Genomic DNA, 19421 nt, shown 5'->3' on the forward strand with positions numbered 1-19421 from the left:
CTGCCCCGAACCAGCCGTAGCATGCGCCCTCGGGAGCCGCTTAAAGTGACCTCTCTTTTCACCTTTTCCCCCGTCCCACTCTCCTTTTCTTTTTCCACTTGCTTCAGCTCACCCGTTTGATCGACGTGCATGTCTTGCATGGCACTGTTCGTGTCATTCGTCCAAGTATTATCACCCAACGGGACCTGCACATGGGTTTCTTTCTCAGGAACCGTTTCCCCCTTCTTCTCTCCATCCACCATTACTACACTTGCCTTCTCCCCCTTTTCCTCCCAATTTAGAGCCTTTTGCGCTCCCCCTGTCCCCTTCACCCCACCGATAGTTTTAATCGGACTCGTCACCTCATCTTCCTCTCCATCTTTCCTCCTTCCTTCACTGCTATGGCTGCTCTTTCTCCAGGAAGGACCATCACTGCCAGATCCTCCTGATCCCCAGCGACCCCCCTCCCTCAGCACGGAAGCTAGGTCTCCAAAGCCCCCGCCCATCCGATCCTCTGCCGCTGAGCGCCCTGTCTCCTCTCTTTTTCTGCGGAATATACCTCAACTTTTTATCAAACTACGGAGCTTCTCCACTCGGAACCTTTGATGCACACAGCTTGTCAGTATGGCCAATGATGCCACACACATAGCAGAAATCCGGCAAGAACTCGTACACCAATGGGCACCAGCGATCCTTCCCTCCATTGCTCACCGTGACTCCACGCATCAGCGGTCTAGTGATGTTCAGTCTAACTTTCACCCTCAGGAAGCACCCTGCATCGGAATGGTTATCTTCCAAGTCTACATCCATGAAACTCCCAATCTCCTGGCCCAAAATCATCGCTGCCTCCCTATCCAACATCATCCCCAAAGGCAGTTTCAAGATCCAGACCCAGATCGGGATCGAATTGAAATCAATCTCCTCTAGGGTTTTTGATTCATCGAACTCCGCAACTACCATCAAGTCTCTCGACACCATCCATGGCCCTTCCTCTAAAGCTTTTGTCTTGCCTGAGGGTTGATGAAACGTGAAGAGGAAGTGATTCTCACCCAACGCCTTGACATCCATTCCTCTGATCGGGCACCAGACCCGAGCCAACGCCGCCTCCACAACATCTGCCGAAACCAGCTTCTCCGACAGCAACTTCCCAATCGCCTGCGCCTCCTCCACCTTCCCCTTTCCCAGATGCCGCCCACCGATCTGAATTCCTTTTTTCTCCGCCTCCGACAACCGCATGTTCCTCATCATACCTTCCACCCCATCCATCTTCGCCAAAGTGCACCACCACCGTGATCTAGGGTTTTGGCTAGCACGGTGAGTTAGGGCTGCATTCGCAGGGATCTGAGTGGACACTGCGGAAACAGGGACGTGGAACCGATCGGAGACCCCCGACTAGCGAAGAGGATTGATCCCGATCGACCGGATGGAGGAGGAGAAGGAGCAGGAGGGAGGAACCCTAGATCGCCCACGAGACCCACTCGAGTCGCCAAACCGGCGCCAAGACTAGTGCCTTTTTTTTAGTTGTACTGCATGACAATACGCTACGCTGACGAAGCCACCTTATTCTTTTACTGGGCCGAGTACAACCACCCGCGGAGCCCATAAGAAGCAACCATTTCGCCACTCGCCGAGCGAGCCCGGAAATATCTCTCCCACAGGTAGAACGCTGCGCTGGCGGGTGTCCGTAGGAGTACTTCGGGTTTTTTTTTTGTGACATGGAGTACTTCGGAGTTCGGATTATTACTAACGTAGTGATCCAGTTAAACTAAATTGATGTAGTAACCCAACAAACTAGATAGAGGAAGTGGTAGATAGAGCAATTGTACTTCAGAGTCGGCACAGGGAAACCGGGCGTACCGAATGAAGCTGCATAAAGCATTGAAGCTTGCTAACAAATCTCTTACAAGCAGTGTGAATACCATAGGAGACGGAGGCACAGGATTTGCAAGGTAAAAGTTACTCGGATTATACATTTGGCATCTCTGAATTTAAATTCTTGTGTATCTGGCGAGGCGCGGCATCACGACGAGCATGGAACACAGAACTCCCTCGTGTTTGTGCTATCAGGAATTACAGACAGAAGACTGAACAGCAAGAAGGATGAGAAAAAGAATTAGAATTATATATAGCAGGAGCACCGCACGAAGAACGTACGCCACCACCGGCTCAGCTCGGCTCAGTGTTAAGTAGAGCGAGGGGGACGGCGGCTTCAGCTCAGCCGGCGAGGGCGTCGGCACCGGCGACGATCTCAAGGATCTCCCCCGTGATCTTGGCCTGGCGCTGGCGGTTGTAAGCAATGGAGAGGTTCTTGCGGAGCTCGATGGCGTTGTCGGTGGCGCTGCTCATGGCGCTCATCCGGGCGGCGAGCTCGCTGGCGAGCGACTCCTGCAGGGCGCGGAGGATCTGGCTGTTGAGGTAGAGCGGGAGCAGCGCGTCGAGGATCTGCACGGGGTCCTGCTCGAACTGCACGACGGGGGAGAAGGGCTGCGTCTCGATCTTCACCTTCTCGCGCTCGACGGTGAGCTTCCCCTCCTTGGTGGTGAGGCGGAAGAGCTCGTCCTCGGTGGCGTCCACGCAGACGCCGTTGACGTCGCAGATCTCGCCCTTGGGGGACATGGGCAGCAGCGTCTGGATGATGGGGTCGGAGCGCACCAGCGACACGAACTTGGAGTAGAGCAGCTCCACCTTGTCCACCTCCTCCGACACGAAGAGGGAGTAGACCAGGTCGCAGATGGCCTGCGAGTCCTTCACCGTGGGCACGCCGTTCACCTCCAGCTCCCGCTCCAGCGGGATGTAGGGGCGGCGCATGAAGTAGGCGTTGCCCTTCTTCCCCACGCTGATGACGGTGTACTCGATCCCCAGCTGCTTGAGCTCCTCCATGCGGGTGTCCGCCTTCTTGAGCACGTTGTTGTTGAAGCTGCCGCAGAGGCCGCGCTCGCCGGTGAGGACCACCAGAGCGACCTTCTTCACGGGGCGGGTGCGGGTCAGCGGCAGGTCGATGTCCTCCGTCTGGATCTCCTGGTTCATGTTGTAGAGCACCTCCACCAGCGCCTCCGAGAAGGGGCGGGACGAGACGACGGCCTCCTGCGCGCGCCGCACCTTGGCGGCGGCCACCAGCTTCATGGCCTCGGTGATCTTCTGCGTGTTGCGGACTGAGTCGATACGGCTGCGGAGCTCGCGGAGGGAGCACCGCACCACGAAGCCGCTGCCGCCGGAGCGCGGGGCGGAGGAGCGCCGCCGGGTGGAGGAGGCGCTGCTGGCGAGCGCCGAGGAGGACCAGGCGGTGGAGAGGTGGGAGCAAGACATGGTTGGTGGCCCGCGGCGACGGGGATCACCGGCGGCGGCGGGGGAGGAGGCAGTGGAAACTGGAAAGGAAGGGATGCGGGTTTGGAGGGAGGGAGGGAAATGGATTTGGATGGATTGGGTTTGGGTGGAGAATGAGCACGGTGGGGTATTCAAGCCGGGGCGAGTGGTGGAGGGGCAGTGATGGCGAGATGGCGAGGATCATGTGGCTCCGCCGAGCTGGCTCTCCTCCTGCTGCTTCATTTTTGGCCTGTCAGGAATAAAAAAACTGGAAAAAAATCCTTCGTGGAAACAAACAATGGATACTGGGATCCTGCTCAGGGTATCCCACAGTAACTCCAAGACCACAAATGGGGGAGATGTTTCACATTTCTACAGGAATCAGTGTTCCAAACATGCTTAAAGAAATAACGCAAGTTTAAGGCCTGTTTAGAAACCAGCAAGTTGGTTCAATCCCTGGGTTAAAAACACAGTTTGCTGAGATAAAGTTCAGCTGTGATTTTCAAGGGCTTACTTTTTGGCGGTCTAATTCTTCGTGTTCAGAAAATGGCTGGACAAAACTGAAGCATACTTCATGGCAATGGAGTATGTAACGAAGAAAATGAGACTGTTGATTCAAGATAAAGCAAGGAGTACAAGAACACAGTTTGAGAGGTACAAAGATCAGGTTTGATGGAATGCAAACTACTCTGGGAAGTATATGTAACCTCAGGGTACAACAACAGCAAAGGTATTGAGGCCATCCGTAGCCTAATCGCTACGGGGTGGAGCCGGATTCTTTGCCGGCTTGTAGACACTGAAGTCACCAAAATCCCGCCGTCCACTGCACCACAGAAGAGGATATGCCGATAACAGTAAATATCTGATGATCAGGAAGTGTGGACAAAAAGCATCACTGACGCACAGAAAGATCTTCCAAGGTTACTAGTACAGGGCTTAACACTCAACTGATATATTGGCCTATTCTAAGCGCCAAGCAATCCGTGTGCATAGGAAACAATGTTTTCCAGCATCCTTGCAAAAGAAACGGGCGCGTGAAAGGCAACTAACCTGTAGTTGATATTCCAGCCAGAAGGTAAGTAGCGCGGGTGAACAGCTTCAACAAAGACCTGCCTCCACCTCTGGCAGAACTGGTTAATAGCTTCCTCCCCACCAGTGGAAAGCAAAAGCTCCACAACTTGTTTACCATGATGCCCATGACCCAACAGGGATATCTTCTTCACAGCATTCTTGGAAATGGCCTCATTAGAATTGTCACAGATGGATGGATCTCTGTCGAGATGGCCGTTCGCAGGAGTGCAGGCACCACTTGCTTGCTGCTCAGTATCTGTCTCAAGTGTCGCAGAGTCATGGTCAAAAGTGGTATCCTCCATACTGGCTGCCAAACTTGAACTGCCCTGGCTCAAGGTTAAATCTTCTAGCTCATTGCGACTCTCTGCCTCATCAAACTCTTGTTGACCATTACTTGCAGTTCCATCCTCAAGAAATTGGTCAGATAAGACATGACTATTTTCTGATACATGTCCACTGTTTTCTGAGATGGTGTTGCTGCTGCTCTTTCTAATAATATTTTGAGCCTGAGCCCTAAATGAATAACCCTTTTTCTTTTCAAGACGCCTTCGCTCATGCGGACTCATACCTACAAGTAATGCCATCTCAAGATCTTCAGGAGTTACATCCCTACCTCCATAATATGACTTTACAATCTGCAAGGAAATGGATGGATTAATAATGAAAATCTACAGCTAAGAACAGGTACATATTTAACCAGGAAAGAATATGGACGAGTAGCACAAAACAGGTGCATTAACACGGCAATGCAACAGCTCAGGTAACTGTAAACACTAGTACAAGGATGTTATCACCTGCATTAGCTCTTCACATCTCTTCAATGGCATAGTAGATCCATGCCGTAGAAGAGCCATTGCAGCAGTCCTCAGCTGCAATGGGGAGACGCCCGTTCCATTCAATTTATCTTCGGATATTGATGTGTCGGTAATCAAACTTATAGCACCCGAGTTCACTATCTTTTGCACAAAAAGGGGTATTCCAAATTCTTCTGCCACTCGCCTCTTGTATTTTTCAGCTGCTGAATGAGCAATTTCATGACAATCTACACAGAGAAGTACAATATCATGTGAACGATGGCTCTTCAGATGCTCTGGAAAATGCATCCTGTAGCATGATGGTATTATTCTATATCTAATATAGTGGCTCTTTTCTCCACATCCAACACAAATATTTTTCTTGCTCTGAATATAGAACTCATTATCTTCATCCTCTGGACGACCTTTAGGCTCAAATAGAAGCATGATTGCTGGAGGACTATCTTCAATTAGTTTCGCCAAATTACGTTGAACATACCTGGGGTAGAAGACACCCTCAGTTTGAAAAAAAAACTTTCCGTTAATGCTATATGCCTAAACAAATGAAAATAGTTAATAAGAGCTATTTAAGAGACGAACCATTCCAATTTTTTACGGTCACAGTAGCAAAGTAGTCTCCCATCACTTGCATAGATCCTGCAATTGTGGTATACTGGGGACTTGCACGAGAATTTTTTAATGAATAAATCCCGTGAAGCCTTTTTACTAGGCGGTGCTGTCAGCAACTTTTCTCCACTTGGAGCAAAGGAAAACATATCTGTTTGCTTCAAACTTAGGTTTGTTATAAGGTTATAATTATAAACTGATAGTTGACATAATCCACTTGGATCTTTATACTTCTCTAGCAAACTTTTAAAGATACCATCTGTGCTGGTAGTAGTGTCCTCCAGCAGATAGCAAAGTTCTTCAACATGAGCAACAACAATAGGTGATGGTGACGACAAGGAGGGGTACATACTTGAAATGCTTTGGTCAGTTTCTGCTATGACAGCAAACACCTCTGTTGGGCCTTTTGGAAGACTAACAGCAAGGGCAGCTATAGCTTGGTCTGACAGAACATACCGTAAGCTTTCATCATGCATCCGAGCCTGGAATGACCCAAAGCCCAAGTTATTAGGAGATATCAGAAAGGAAGAACAGAACACAACTACTTAACTGCAGATATGCAAGATTATTATGGGTCACGATTTTCCAAGTTTGAGCAACCGATTTGCAGCCAGTAGTTTGGTCTCGGTTTCCAGTAGTATTTAAGCACAGTAGAAATCGGCCTAGGCACATGCATTGCAGTTCTGTTTTTGACCTATTTGTTTGTGTTCTGTAGTGTCTATTCCATGATTTGCATGATGTTAATGCCCTCGGAATATGGGTTACTTACATTTACAGTTAGGTATAGGTAGCCAATTAGGCAGTAGGCAACTTGGGCGAACTGGCCAACTAGTCAACCCAGTTGTTAATTAGTCATGACTAGTCGGCTAGTCAGTGCCCACTGCCCAGGCAACAGAAGTTGGCTCTTTGACTTGAAAACGTGGCATGTTCAACCCGAAATTGAAAGGTAGTTAAAGATGTTAACAAGTAAGCAATAAAAAAGATTTACTTTGCACAGGGGAGAGGGGACTATGCTAAGGAAAATATTTGTGTTGACTGACCATTAAATCCCTCCATGCACAAAATTTCCAAACAAGATCCTGCAATGCAGATGACTAGGAAATCAGGAACAGAAAATACTAAAACCACTGGCTGGCAAGCTAACCAGAAGACATTCACAATTAAACAGTAAATACAGAAAACAAGCACCTTCACTTCACTAGACCTTTTGGAGTCTAGCCCATGAGTTTGCAAATTTCTTGAGAGAATAGATGCTGCACTGGAAGCTCCAGGAGGATATTCAATTTCTTTTGCATAAAGTTGCATGCAGACCATATTTGAGCGATGACTAGCCTCGAAGAAAAAATTGATTTTATCACTGGAAGTATCTGATTAGATATTAGAGCTGATCAAAGACTTGAGACATGTGATAAAGGCCAAAAGGTACCACCGTACCAATGTGATTTGATGTTAACAATAAAAGGGAATTTCTTTAGGACTATTCAAATCTTTGAGGGTTAAGGTATCAATTTCTGCAGTTCAGCAATAGGATGTCACCAGTACGTCATCACTGCCATCTGCATTCCTTGGCCCCCTTAATACTGCTTCCATTTCTTGACTACACGTCAAGAATATATAGAGATGACACATTGTGCTTACATAGTGTTGGTGTATATGTGAGCTCATGTATAGATGCCCATCTAGAGGCCCATGTATAGGATCTATATATCCCACACTTCTAGGGTTTGGAGGAATACAAGCAATTATTCTCTCCTACATGGTATCAGCTAGCCTTCTCCCTCTCTTCCTCCTCTAGCTGCAGCCGCCGGAGCCGCCCCTCCCCCCTTCCCTTCCCTCTCCTTCCCTCCCCCTTCCTCTGCTCCCACCTGGACCCAGGGCGCCGTTGCCGCCCCTGCTGCCGGCGTCGCACTGACCGCCGGCGCCGGCGCGACTGTGGCCAGCGCGGGCGCTCTCGCAGCCTCTGCGCCCCCCTTGGCGCCGCCAGATCCGCCGCCCCCGGCGTTCCTCTGGCCGTGGGCGCGGGGGGCCCCGCCAGGGCGCGCCGCCGCCTTCCCTGCTCCAAGGCAGGGCCGTCGCCGCCGTTGCTGCTGCCGGCGCGGATGCAGCCGCCGTGGCCGCCCCTGGGCGCGTGCTGGCGCATCATCTGCTCCTGGGCGCGGGCCCTGCCGCCGCCGCCGCCCAGGCCCAGGGCGCAGGCGCGCCTGCCGTCAACGCCAAGGCCCAGTGCGCTGCCGCCGCCACCCAGGCCGGCTGCTCCGCGCCCGTGTGCTTGCAGCCGGCCGCGGGTGCCTCTGCTGGCCACACGTGCGCGAGCGCGACCACCTCTGGTTCCTGCACGTCGGGTTGCCATCCACGTGTGGGGCCATGTGCACGGCCTGCTGCTGTGCTGCGAGCTGGGAAGATGGCCTGCTTGCTGTGAGCTGGGCCAGCCCCTGGCGCTGGATCCACGGGTGCGTGGCCGCGCGCCGCCGCCGGCGCAGACGTGGCCGCCGCCGCCGCCCCTCCTCTGCTCCAGGCGGGCGCGGGCGCGCTAGGCGCCGCCGCCGCCGCTTGCCTCGCGGCCGCCCTCCGGGACCTCGAGGCCAAGCTCGCGCGGGCTCACGCCGCACAGGCCGCCGCCGCGCATGCCGTGCAGGACACCGTCGCGCCCGCCGCGCAGACGCCCGTGGCTGCGCCCGCGCTCCTGCCCGCGCCCATGGCGCCCGTGCCCGCGCCCGCGGCACCCGTGCCTGCGTTCGGTATGCCCCCCGCGGACGCGCCGTTCGCCACTGCCGCCTTCCGCGGGCAGCCGATCGCCGCCGAAGCTGCTACGGCCGACGACGCTCTCGCCGCGGCCCTCCTCGCCGCCAAGTCCGAGGCTTCAGCGGCTCAGGAGCGGGCCCGCGCGGCTGCCCTCGCTTGGGAGCGCGAGCGCTCCGCGGCCGATGCTCTCTCGTCGGGTCGCCGCAGAGAAGCCCTACTCCCTTGTCCCGCCCGTCGTCCCCTTCACCGAGCACGGCACTTCGTCCTCCCACCAGGCTCCGCCCTCTGGATCTGGAGGCCGAGGGCGTCATCGGCGGAGGGGACGTGGTGGTGGTGCTCGGGGCACTCCGGACCCGACTTCGGCTCCCACTCCTGGCCCTGGAGGTACGCCCTGGCCATCCTTCAGCGCCCCATGGCCAGGGCGCATCCCGATGTGGCCGTTTCAAGGTCGGGGGGGGCTCGTCCTCAGCCCCAGCCGGCGGCCATGCTCGCCGCTGCTGCTCCCCTGTTCGCGCCGTCCTGGACCCCGCCCACTCCACCCGGCCAGCAGCCGACCTGGCCTGGGGGGTGGGACCAGGCTGCACTGGCGCAGTCCTTCAGCGCCATGAGGCGGACACCGCCGGTCAGCACCGAGTGGATCGCCGACTCGGGTGCCTCCTTCCACACCACCCCACATGCCGGTATCCTCTCTTCTGTCCGACCCCCACACCCCTCTTGTCCTTCTTCCATCATGGTTGGTGACGGGTCTTGCCTTCCTGTCACCGCCGTGGGTTCTGCTCCTCGTCTTCCTAATGTTCTTGTTGCTCCTCAAATGGTTCACAACCTTCTTTTCATTCGTCAGTTTACTACTGACAACTCCTGTTCTATCGAATTTGACTCTTCTGGTCTTACTGTGAAAGATTTGGCTTCCCGGCGTCCGCTCCTCAGATGTGACAGCCCAGGGCCCCTTTACACTCTTCGGCTTCCTGCTTCCGCTGCCCCGCCTTCGACTTCTTCGTCTACTGCTTTTGCCGTGACACCTTCCACCACCTAGCACCGCCGGCTTGGTCACCCCGGCCGCGACGTTTTGGCTCAGCTCAGCCGTAGTACCGATGTTCCATGTACTAGGGCTCCTGCTGAGCACCTCTGTCATGCGTGTCAGTTAGGTCGTCATGTTAGACTTCCGTTTTCTTCTTCTTCGCATGCTGCGCATGCTTTTGATTTTATTCACTGTGACCTGTGGACATCTCCTGTACTCAGCATGTCTGGTTATAAATATTATCTGGTCATTGTTGATGATTTTTCTCATTACTCTTGGACTTTCCCTTTGCGCGCCAAGTCTGAGACCTTCCCCACTCTCCTCCACTTCTTTGCCTGGGTGTCCACTCAGTTCGGCCTCACCGTTAAGGCCGTCCAGTGTGACAACGGACGGGAGTTCGATAACTCCACCTCCCGTTCATTCTTCCTCTCTCAGGGTGTTCAATTGCGTATGTCTTGTCCGTATACCTCTCCTCAGAACGGCAAGGCTGAGCGGATGATTCGCACAACGAACGACGTCGTGCGCACCCTTCTGATCCAGGCCTCTCTGCCCCCGCGCTTCTGGGCTGAGAGCCTCCACACCGCCACCTACCTGCTCAACCGGCTTCCGTCCACTACTTCTCCTGCTCCCACTCCACACCACGCACTCTTCGGTACCCCTCCTCGCTACGACCACCTTCGGGTCTTCGGGTGTGCGTGTTACCCTAACACATCTGCAACTGCTTCTCACAAGCTAGCGCTCCGCTCGACTCGTTGTGTGTTCCTCGGTTACTCCCCTGACCACAAGGGGTACCGATGCTTTGACCTCACCTCTCGCCGCGTCCTGATCTCCCGACACGTCGTCTTTGACGAGTCGGATTTCCCCTACTCCACCTCCTCCACTCCTTCTCCTGACCCCGAGCTGGAGTCTCTGTTTCCGACTGACCCGGTGGTTCAGCCACCATTACCTATTTGTCTTTTCCCTGCAGGTTTTCCCGGCGCACCGGCACCGCTTCCGGTGATCCCTGCTGCGCCGAACGCGGCCCCCGGACCGCCGGTCGTGCCGCCCGTGGATCCGGTGTCTCCCGCTGCGCCACGGGCGGCCCCGGTGCCTTCCCCTGCACCTGCGCGGTACGCTCAGCCGGTGCAGGTGTACCGGCGTCGGTCGGCGCCAACACCGGCGCCACCTCCTGCTCCTGCGACGCCTACGCCGGAGCCGTCGCCGCCGCCGCCTCCTCCGGCTCCCTCTCGAGCCGAGCCGGAGGTGTACCACCCGCCAGTCATCCATCGGGATCCTCGGCATATCCATCCCATGGTGACTCGGCGGATGGCGTCTCAGGCCGCGACTCTCTCCGCCACCGAGGGGGAGCCGCGGGTCTCTCCGGTACCCTCCTCTGTCTGCGACGCCTTGGCGGATCCTCACTGGCGTCGCGCGATGGAAGAGGAGTACGAGGCTCTTCTTGCCAACCAGACGTGAGACCCCGTACCGCGTCCGTCTGGTTGCAATGTGGTGACTGGCAAGTGGATCTGGACGCATAAGCGTCGGGCTGATGGCACACTGGAGCGATACAAGGCTCGCTGGGTTCTCCGGGGGTTCACTCAGCGACCTGGTGTGGACTATGATGAGATCTTCAGTCCAGTCGTGAAGCCCGCTACGGTGCGCACGGTCCTCTCGCTTGCGCTCTCGCGCTCTTGGCCTGTGCACCAGCTGGACGTGAAGAATGCGTTTCTTCACGGCACTCTGTCAGAGACTGTCTACTGCTCTCAGCCAGCGGGATTTGTGGACTCGAGTTGTCCGGATATGGTCTGCCGGCTCAACAAGTCTCTCTATGGTCTGAAGCAGGCTCCTCGGGCTTGGTACTCTCGGTTCGCCACGTTCTTGCTAACATTTGGGTTCACCGAGGCCAAGTCTGACACGTCTCTCTTCGTCTACCGCCGTGGGGAAGAGGCTGTATATCTGCTGCTCTATGTCAATGACATTGTGCTCACAGCCTCCAGTCAGCAGTTGCTTCAGAGTGTCATCTCCTCTCTGCAGCAGGAGTTCGCTATGAAGGATCTTGGTCAGCTCCACTTCTTGGGTGTCACTGTTGAGCCTCGCCCGTCTGGTCTTCTCCTTCACCAGCGTCAGTACGCACTTGATATCCTGGAGCGGGCTGGGATGACTGATTGCAAGCCCTGCTCCACTCATGTCGACAATCAGGCGAAGCTGTCACCTGATTTGGGTGATCCGTTGGCTGGTCCTACCGCCTACCGGAGTCTGGCCGGTGCTTTGCAGTACCTCACCTTCACCAGGCCGGACCTCACCTACGCTGTCCAGCACGTCTGTCTCCATATGCATGATCCCCGGGAATCACACATTGCTGCGTTGAAGCGTCTCCACCGCTACGTCCGTGGCACAGTGGACCTCGGCCTGGTGCTTCACCGCTCGTCCTCTGCTGAGCTGGTGGTCTACACCGACGCTGACTGGGCTAGCTGCCCGGACACTCGTCGCTCCACTTCCGGCTACGCCGTCTTCCTAGGCGGCAACCTGGTCTCCTGGTCGTCCAAGCGGCAGCCGGTTGTCTCCCGCTCCAGTGCTAAGACGGAGTACCGGGCTGTCGCTAACGGCGTGGCGGAGGCGTCCTGGCTACGACAGCTCTTGGCGGAGCTCCACAGCTCGCTCGCCAAGAGCACGCTCGTCTACTGCGACAACGTCAGCGCCGTGTATCTCTCCACCAACCCCGTCCAGCATCAGCGGACGAAGCATGTGGAGATTGACCTGCACTTCGTGCGCGACAGAGTCGCCATCGGCGATGTTCGGGTACTCCATGTCCCGACTACCTCCCAGTTTGCTGACATCTTCACCAAGGGGCTGCCCTCCTCGACCTTCTCGGAGTTTCGCTCCAGCCTCAATGTAGCCGGTGGCTAATTGTGGCTGCGGGGGGATATTAGCCCTTTGTAATCTCTTTGTACTCTCTTCTTGTCCAGTCTTGAACACCGCTGCGCCGGTTGTTCAGACTGCGGGGGGGTGTTTGCTTTCTTGTTGTCCAGTCTTGAACACCGCTGTGCCGGTAGTTCAGACTGCGGGGGGGTGTTGGTGTATATTGAGCCCATGTGTATAGATGCCCATCTAGAGGCCCATGTATAGGAATTATATATACTCACCCTTCTAGGGTTGGAGGAATACATCTATTATTCCCTCCTACATAAAAGACCATCTAGAGGCCCATGTATAGGATCTATATATCCCACCCTTATAGGGTTTGGAGGAATATAAGCAATTATTCTCTCCTACACATAGCACTACAGTGTACCACTCAAAAGTTTTTTCCATTGATAGCACAAAATATATTTCCTAATTTTACTTAATCTTTCGCACTTCACCAATATTTCTCCAGACATGGATCCAATAACATAATCTTTGCAAATAACTTAATGTTTCCGGAAATAGTGCATTTCAATTTTTTGACCCCCTGTACTAGCAACAGGTGTGTTAGAGCTGCAGCTGCTACTGTCTTCCATGTGCAGAAAAAGAATAATAAACAGAAACATCTTCCAACTCAAGAGCCAACAATCCAAAGAAATTTATGCTCATTGGACCATGCGAAATTATTTTAAACATTCAGAGAACTATGACTTCTAAACTCTGGGATACCAAATTCAGAGAATTATATTCGATAACCGTGAGGGTACTGAATCAATGAACAAAAAAAACACGAATTATAGGGAGAGAAAAGTTTCCGTAGCACTTAAAACATACCACATGCTTTTGCATGGAGCTCTGATGCCAAACAATTTGCGATGTACAACAGATAGTGAGCATCAGTGCGAGCATACTCAATCATTTCTGGCGTCAGAGGGCGCAATCTCCAATCTCCACGCTGGGAGTGAAACAAACAGGAGCAGATATCAGGCGATTGCGATGTTGGAATGTTGGAGCATGAAACAGAGATTTTGGATGCCAAAAGAAATATTGCTGACAATATGTATGCATTTGGTTATCATTTTCATTAGCATGCCATGTACCCAATAACAAACATAATGCTCAAAAGCAAGTAAATTTGTGAAAATATCTTCTCGTAAGAAACTTAGTTGAGTTTGCTCGATGGAAGGTAAATTCAACCTAGATGGTCAGATTTATCTTTCTTCGGATTTAATTGACTAAGACAGCAAGGGTAGGATGTGCAAGTAGTGACTTAGCGTAACCTAAGATGTGACTACCAGGCTATGAAGGATACAAAAGGTTTTGCAAACAAGCAAAGCTAACCAGGTCATTGAACTATTGAAGCCAATGGAGGATGGACTAGTAGGATTATCAGTTACAAGCTGGGATTGAATAGATGGCGCCTTTAGAGTTTAGACAAAAGAGTTCCAATGGATCATATAGTAAGCTAGCTTGCATTGCTTACTAGTAAGATATAAACAGAGCAACCCAGAGAACAAGATCAGCATATGTAAGCATGTGTTTTAGCACTGTGATGTTGTGAAAATCACTTATATTTTCTATTCATCAATTGAAAAAAAATGGTAAAGCATTCCCTTTAGTAAAAATCTGATTCCATAGGACAGCATGGTAGATAGACCCTCAATCTGCTTCTGATTTTATTATAATTTGCTATGTGAAAGCATAAAAATAAGAAGCAGCCCTGGTGATTGTTTTTGCATGTAATAGTTATCTTAAAACACTTACATCCCTCATTCTAGTCCAAAGTGAGGTGATGGTTTTATACTTGGACCTTTTCCTCTCTTAATACAAAGACATGCAGCTCTCCTGTGTGTTTGAGAAAAATGTTGTCCTCATTAACCGAATGCACTTTTTTAAGGAATTTCCACCCTCTCGTGGGAGTATCAACTTTTCTAGATTTCTATAGAGCAGCCGCTAGTTATTCCTTTAGTTGCTGAAATACTAAAAGGCAAATCTAGAAGCAGGGATGCACATTAGCACTATTTTGGTACTGAACGCATCAGTGCATAAGGTCAATTGGCACTATGTAACTGAGTGTCCTTACTAAGCTTTGTATTTAACCTGCATTGTCTTGTCTGTGGTCACTTCACAATATACTTCAAGCAAATATGCCAATGATTTCTGTGGTTTCGACAGAATTTCACATGCCTGCAATAAAACAGTTGCAGATGCAGTTAAGAGAAGTTAAATGCATTCATAGCATAAGAAAAAACTAGCTAAGGGTGTAAATTCAGAAATGAGAAAGGATATCTATCACAGCCTTCATTTGTTTTACAAAAAAAAGATAAATTAAAAAAAGCTAGAGTGAGGGGCCAAGAAACCAAAAGAAAAGTTTAAAAGCCAAAATATCCTAAGCGTGATTGGAAGCATGCAACTATAAAGTGATCAAATATGGTTTAGTAACCTAAGGGTCTGTTTGGTTGGACTGTGAGCTGTGGAAAAGCTGCTGTCAGTTGTGAGTTGTGAAAAAGTTGTTGTGAGCTGTGAGCTGTGGAAAAGCTGAAAGCTGTTTGGTTCAAATAACTGTGAAACTGTAGGTTTGGTACAAAATATCTTCAATGCCCCTGAGGGCTTGTGAAACCGTTTATATGCAAATTGATCGTAAAACTACGTGTTGTTCACTTATTCACATGTAAATGACCATATTTGAAAAGAATTTTTTTAAAGTTTTGCATCCACCATTAACATATGATCCACATAAGTATAGAGATAGTATAACAAAAGATATATGGTTCATATGTGGGGTCATCCTTCAACATAATTTATCTCCCTTTCTTTATGGAGAAAATAAACAGAAGGTGTTCATATCTTTTCCTTTCTTCTTATCAAACAATTATCTCGATAATATTTCAAATCTGTAGAACTAATCATTGTTCCAGTAAAAGAAGGATTAGTCAGACACTTGGGGGGGGGAAAATAGGAGCATACACATTAACAAGTGCTAGTTAACATAACAATTATTGTCAAATGGTCTTTCACAGATAACACAACAATTAGCAAATGCAGCAGGGGTGTGAGATGGCCGCCGGGACGTGCTTGTAGGCAGGCAAGGATCCAGGCAGCGGATAGGGGCGCAGGCTTGCAGAGAGGCCACCGGGACGCACCCGCGGGCAGAGAGGGCCGCGGTTGCAGAGAAGGCAGGGCCTGGGCGGAGAGGAGGCGGGGCGTGGGCAGAGAGGCCGCTGCACCCTAGGGTCCGGGTCAGCGCAGGTGTCGCAGCCTCGCGGAGAAGACTGAGAGGGCAGGGAGCAGATCGGCAGGAAAAAAAAAGGAAGGCATGTGCGCTGTTTTGTTTTGACAAAGGGGTACACATAACCACTGGCAGGTGAGTAATTTTGATGAAAAAATCGACTTCACAGCCAGTGGAAGCAGGCGGAGATGGGCTGTCAGAATTGAACTAGCTGAAAGTTGCTTTTGGCTGTGGCTTTGAGTGGAAAGCCAACCCCTTTGGTTGGTTTTTTACTTTTTGAGAAGCCACAGCAGGTTGAAAAGCTCAACCAAACAGACCCTAAAACTTCTGGTTCTTAACTGCAATAGCACTCCACCACATGATAGGTTCATTCAAAAAGCTTTTCATATTGCTGTTATGAGGTTAAAACTTCCATGCTTCACTAATAGAAAATATAATGCAGTATCTGATTGAAATCTATTATATTGCTTTTGAAAAGAATAAGTAAGGAGGCACAAGAGCACCACATCATGAAATCATTTCGCTACCCTTGGACTCCAACAAAATGAGGTTCCAAGAAAAGACACTCTACAGATCACATAATCTAGAACATAATACAGAAGGCATTCAATAACTCAAGGCACAATTCTACGAAAACATAAAAGCATCAAAGAGGGAGGTAGTATTTTTCTGCATTGATATTCTATTATTCTCAGCTAACTAGGTAAAATGCTCCACAAACGTTTCCTCATTTGCTGATAAAACAGATTTTCCATACTACTGTACAAGAGAAAAGAATTACTGAGACAATTGGTTGGCTCCCAAGTCGCAACTAAAAACTATCATGTGATACAATACAGGTTTTTTTTTCTCTTTTTATATTTTCCAGATGATAATATTGGTTGTTAATTTTGAGTTATTCACATTTCTTTCATTTCATTAGACCAATTACAACATGCATACATGTGATGTGATATGGAACAAGTTTGAAATGGCAAGAATACTAAACTATATACACAGAAAAAAAAGGTATAGCAAACAACTAACATTAAATGTCTACAAACAAGAAAATCTTTGCAGAATCACATTAAATGCACTAACCAAGTTATAACATACCGGTACTTACCTTGGCAGTATCAAACATATTCACAACATAAATATGAAAATCTCGTTGAAGCCAAAGAACATCATTGTCAGCTCCATGGAAGATCTACAGCATAAGGCAAAAGAGAAATGTGCATATTTAGGATGCCTTACAGTTTATCTTCTATTTTAGGCCTAGTATTTAAGTGGCAAATAAATGAAGTGAAGGAAAGAAAAAAACAATTTGTTGCCATCAGGATGTCCTACAGGTTACATATGCATATCCAGAAAGTAAAACTCAGTTACATTTCAATGGCATGTAAATAGAATTCATTGCATCATCTTTGCTTGTACTGTAATAGAGCTTAAAGTTTGCAGTGAACATGCACATTCATTACAAAGAGTTAAGGGCTATCATCAACTCAAGCATAAAAACAAATGTAATACTGAAAATGAAAATAACTGGCTTACCACTGACAGCAGTTACAAAGATGTGTCACCTACTTACCTTACAGATTGAAGGATTGGCAAACACTGGACGTAGCATGCCCATCACATCATGCAATGCAATTGTGTCTATCAAATAATCTTCCTTCAGGGTAGAGATCTAAAATAGAATAATTCTACATTAAAAAAAATAACAAACTTACAAAGAACAGAATGTTGCTGGTGCATTACTGATTACCAGTAATTACCTGCATTAGTGCAGTATATCCTAGGAAGGACCGAACACTGTGCTGCTCTGTATCAACAGCAAAAGCTTTTTCCTCGCCCAACAATCTTGTCAAATGCTCCAGTTGAGCTTCTGTATCAACCCAATTATATGGAGTACTCATTTCTGGGCATTGGTCACCCAGCATAAAGCTATGCAAACCAGAGGGCTTGTTCAGCAAAGATGTGATTTCCTTCTCAAATGGGTGGACTTGTCGTGATGATTCTGTATCAATTAAAATGGACTGTCAGAACCATTAAAATCATGGGACAATTTGATATACAATCCTACGAACAATCAGTATTCAATATGCTAGATATGCAAATTTCATATCCGACGGCAAAACTTATGCACTCAACCATCCAGCATAGCACCTTCGCTATCTTTACATCCCCTTTGCTACTAATTCCTAATTACAGCTCAAGTTCCCCAAGTAAAATAGACAGAAATTGCAGTACAAATATTCAAGTTACTTGCACCAAGATTTCCAGAGTCCAAACCATGAGAAACAATTAATGTTTCAAATGGTATCAGCAATAACCTATAGTCTTATGTTAAGGGCATGGCCGCCCTCCTGCAAGCCTGTAACACTATGGCATTGTTCCAATACGTTCATCACTAAATTAGCATGAATGAACAAATAGAAGCACACAATAGACCAGCATTTATACTTATAAATGGGATGTGGTGATTATAGGATGTGCTAACAACAGAAAAAAAATGGCCAGAGGTCACACAAATGAAACATCAAACTTAAATCCTGCATGCGTGGCTACCAGAATATGCAATCAACTCTGCAGGTACTCCCTAGGATTTCCTAGACAATCTCGGCACAACCTTGCCCTGAAGTGTTGAACGAAATTCCCCAGCGACAGAAAATTGACACAAACCTGCATTCCTCTAATCCTCTTCTAGCCTCCTAGTGCATCGCACAGCTCGATCCTACGCACCTAGGGTCCTGGGGAACTCCTAAAGGCTAAAACAGCCATACGATTACGCCGGCAACGCAGAGATCGCCACGGGCAGGACAAGGACACCAGGAGCGCGTACCTTCAGACGGAAATGGGGGTGCCTCGCCTTCTGCGCCTCCCGGCTGAGCACTCTGGCGGCGCAGGTGCTTGAACGGGGAGTAGGAGTTGTCAGCGAGCACGCGCTTGAACCGTGCCTGCGGCTTCTCCTCCTCTTCGCAGGCGCGGCGGGGGCGCCCCCGCCGCCCCCCGACCCCGAGGCGGCGAGGCGAGGCGGGCGCCCGATTCCGCCGGCGCCTGCGGTGGAGAAGAGCCGCCGCGGCGACGAACGCGAGGCACGCGGCGGCCGCGACGACCGCGCGCGAGCGTTGGGTGGCGGCGCCGGACATGTCGGGACGGGAACGGGAGAGAGAAAGGTAGAGTGGGTGGCTTGGTTTGGACCGTTTCAAGGGCGGGTCGGGGGGCCTCTGTCGGGGGCTCAGGGCCAGGCCTGCTGACTCGGAGCCATCGAGGCTGGGCACTGAATCAGCCCGAGTGTAACGTAAGGGTAAGTACATTGGTATTGGTACTGTATAATAGGTAGTCTCACACGTAATTTTGAGACGTCTTATTAAACAACTCATACAATAGATTGTTTTATAGATTGTCTCGTAGAAACTCTTAATTCCCTAAATTATGTAAATGAAAAAAGGAATGTTGTATGTTGCATGGCAACTAAAACTTATACAACTCTTGCTCAAAAAACTAAAACTTATACAATAGTGATCTAGTTGTCTCATAGTTCTAAAATTTAGCTTATGAGGTGGTTGTCTCGCGAAACAACAACTTTTTTCTCTTACCTCGTTCTCTTTCTTCCACATCACCAAAAATCCTACGTGGCATTGTATGAGACGAGTTATAAGACCGCTGACGTGTAGCAATGTACTTACCCTAAGATAAAAATACTAGGTCGTAGAACCGAAATATCGTTTATTTCATTATAAAGAATCGCCGTAAAATACTACAAATGGCACTCCGTTTCAAAAAAAACTCA

At 50.0% G+C, this 19421-nt stretch overlaps 2 protein-coding genes across 3 annotated transcripts; both read right to left on the bottom strand.

Moving 5' to 3' along the window:
- Positions 1 to 1833: 1833 nt before the first annotated feature.
- LOC120689475 (ATP synthase subunit gamma, chloroplastic-like) lies at positions 1834 to 7131 on the bottom strand. Its single transcript, XM_039971746.1, has 7 exons — positions 6963 to 7131; positions 6815 to 6853; positions 5748 to 6256; positions 5148 to 5646; positions 4333 to 4988; positions 3797 to 4105; positions 1834 to 3532 (listed from the first exon to the last, which is right to left on the bottom strand). Exon 7 carries the CDS (start codon positions 3283 to 3285, stop codon positions 2194 to 2196), a length of 1092 nt encoding a protein of 363 aa, XP_039827680.1. The 5' UTR covers positions 3286 to 3532; positions 3797 to 4105; positions 4333 to 4988; positions 5148 to 5646; positions 5748 to 6256; positions 6815 to 6853; positions 6963 to 7131; the 3' UTR covers positions 1834 to 2193.
- LOC120689444 (protein RRP6-like 3) lies at positions 1921 to 18801 on the bottom strand. Of its 2 annotated transcripts, XR_005681220.1 has the most exons (13): positions 18471 to 18777; positions 17404 to 17645; positions 17217 to 17315; positions 16752 to 16835; positions 14518 to 14604; positions 13252 to 13372; positions 6963 to 7141; positions 6815 to 6853; positions 5748 to 6256; positions 5148 to 5646; positions 4333 to 4988; positions 3797 to 4105; positions 1921 to 3532 (listed from the first exon to the last, which is right to left on the bottom strand). XR_005681220.1 is itself a non-coding variant. In XM_039971713.1 (12 exons), exons 1-12 carry the CDS (start codon positions 18775 to 18777, stop codon positions 4033 to 4035), a joined length of 2895 nt encoding a protein of 964 aa, XP_039827647.1. In that variant the 5' UTR covers positions 18778 to 18801; the 3' UTR covers positions 1921 to 4032. The 2 variants fall into 2 exon arrangements, 1 of the variants encoding a protein (XP_039827647.1); XM_039971713.1 differs by having other exon boundaries at positions 1921 to 4105; positions 18471 to 18801.
- Between the last annotated feature and the right edge of the window lie 620 nt (positions 18802 to 19421).

The sequence above is a fragment of the Panicum virgatum genome, chromosome 2K, assembly GCF_016808335.1.
Source record: "Panicum virgatum strain AP13 chromosome 2K, P.virgatum_v5, whole genome shotgun sequence".
Taxonomy (NCBI): Eukaryota; Viridiplantae; Streptophyta; class Magnoliopsida; order Poales; family Poaceae; genus Panicum; species Panicum virgatum.

Excerpts from the sequence above, each read along its gene's own strand:
- LOC120689475 (XM_039971746.1), bottom strand. The coding sequence starts at position 3,285 with ATGTCTTGCTCCCACCTCTCCACCGCCTGGTCCTCCTCGGCGCTCGCC.
- LOC120689444 (XM_039971713.1), bottom strand. The coding sequence starts at position 18,777 with ATGTCCGGCGCCGCCACCCAACGCTCGCGCGCGGTCGTCGCGGCCGCC. Across the intron at positions 17,316-17,403 it reads GATATACTGCACTAATGCAG|ATCTCTACCCTGAAGGAAGA; the intron begins GTAATTACTGGT and ends ATTCTATTTTAG. Across the intron at positions 14,605-16,751 it reads ATATGTTTGATACTGCCAAG|GCATGTGAAATTCTGTCGAA; the intron begins GTAAGTACCGGT and ends GTTTTATTGCAG.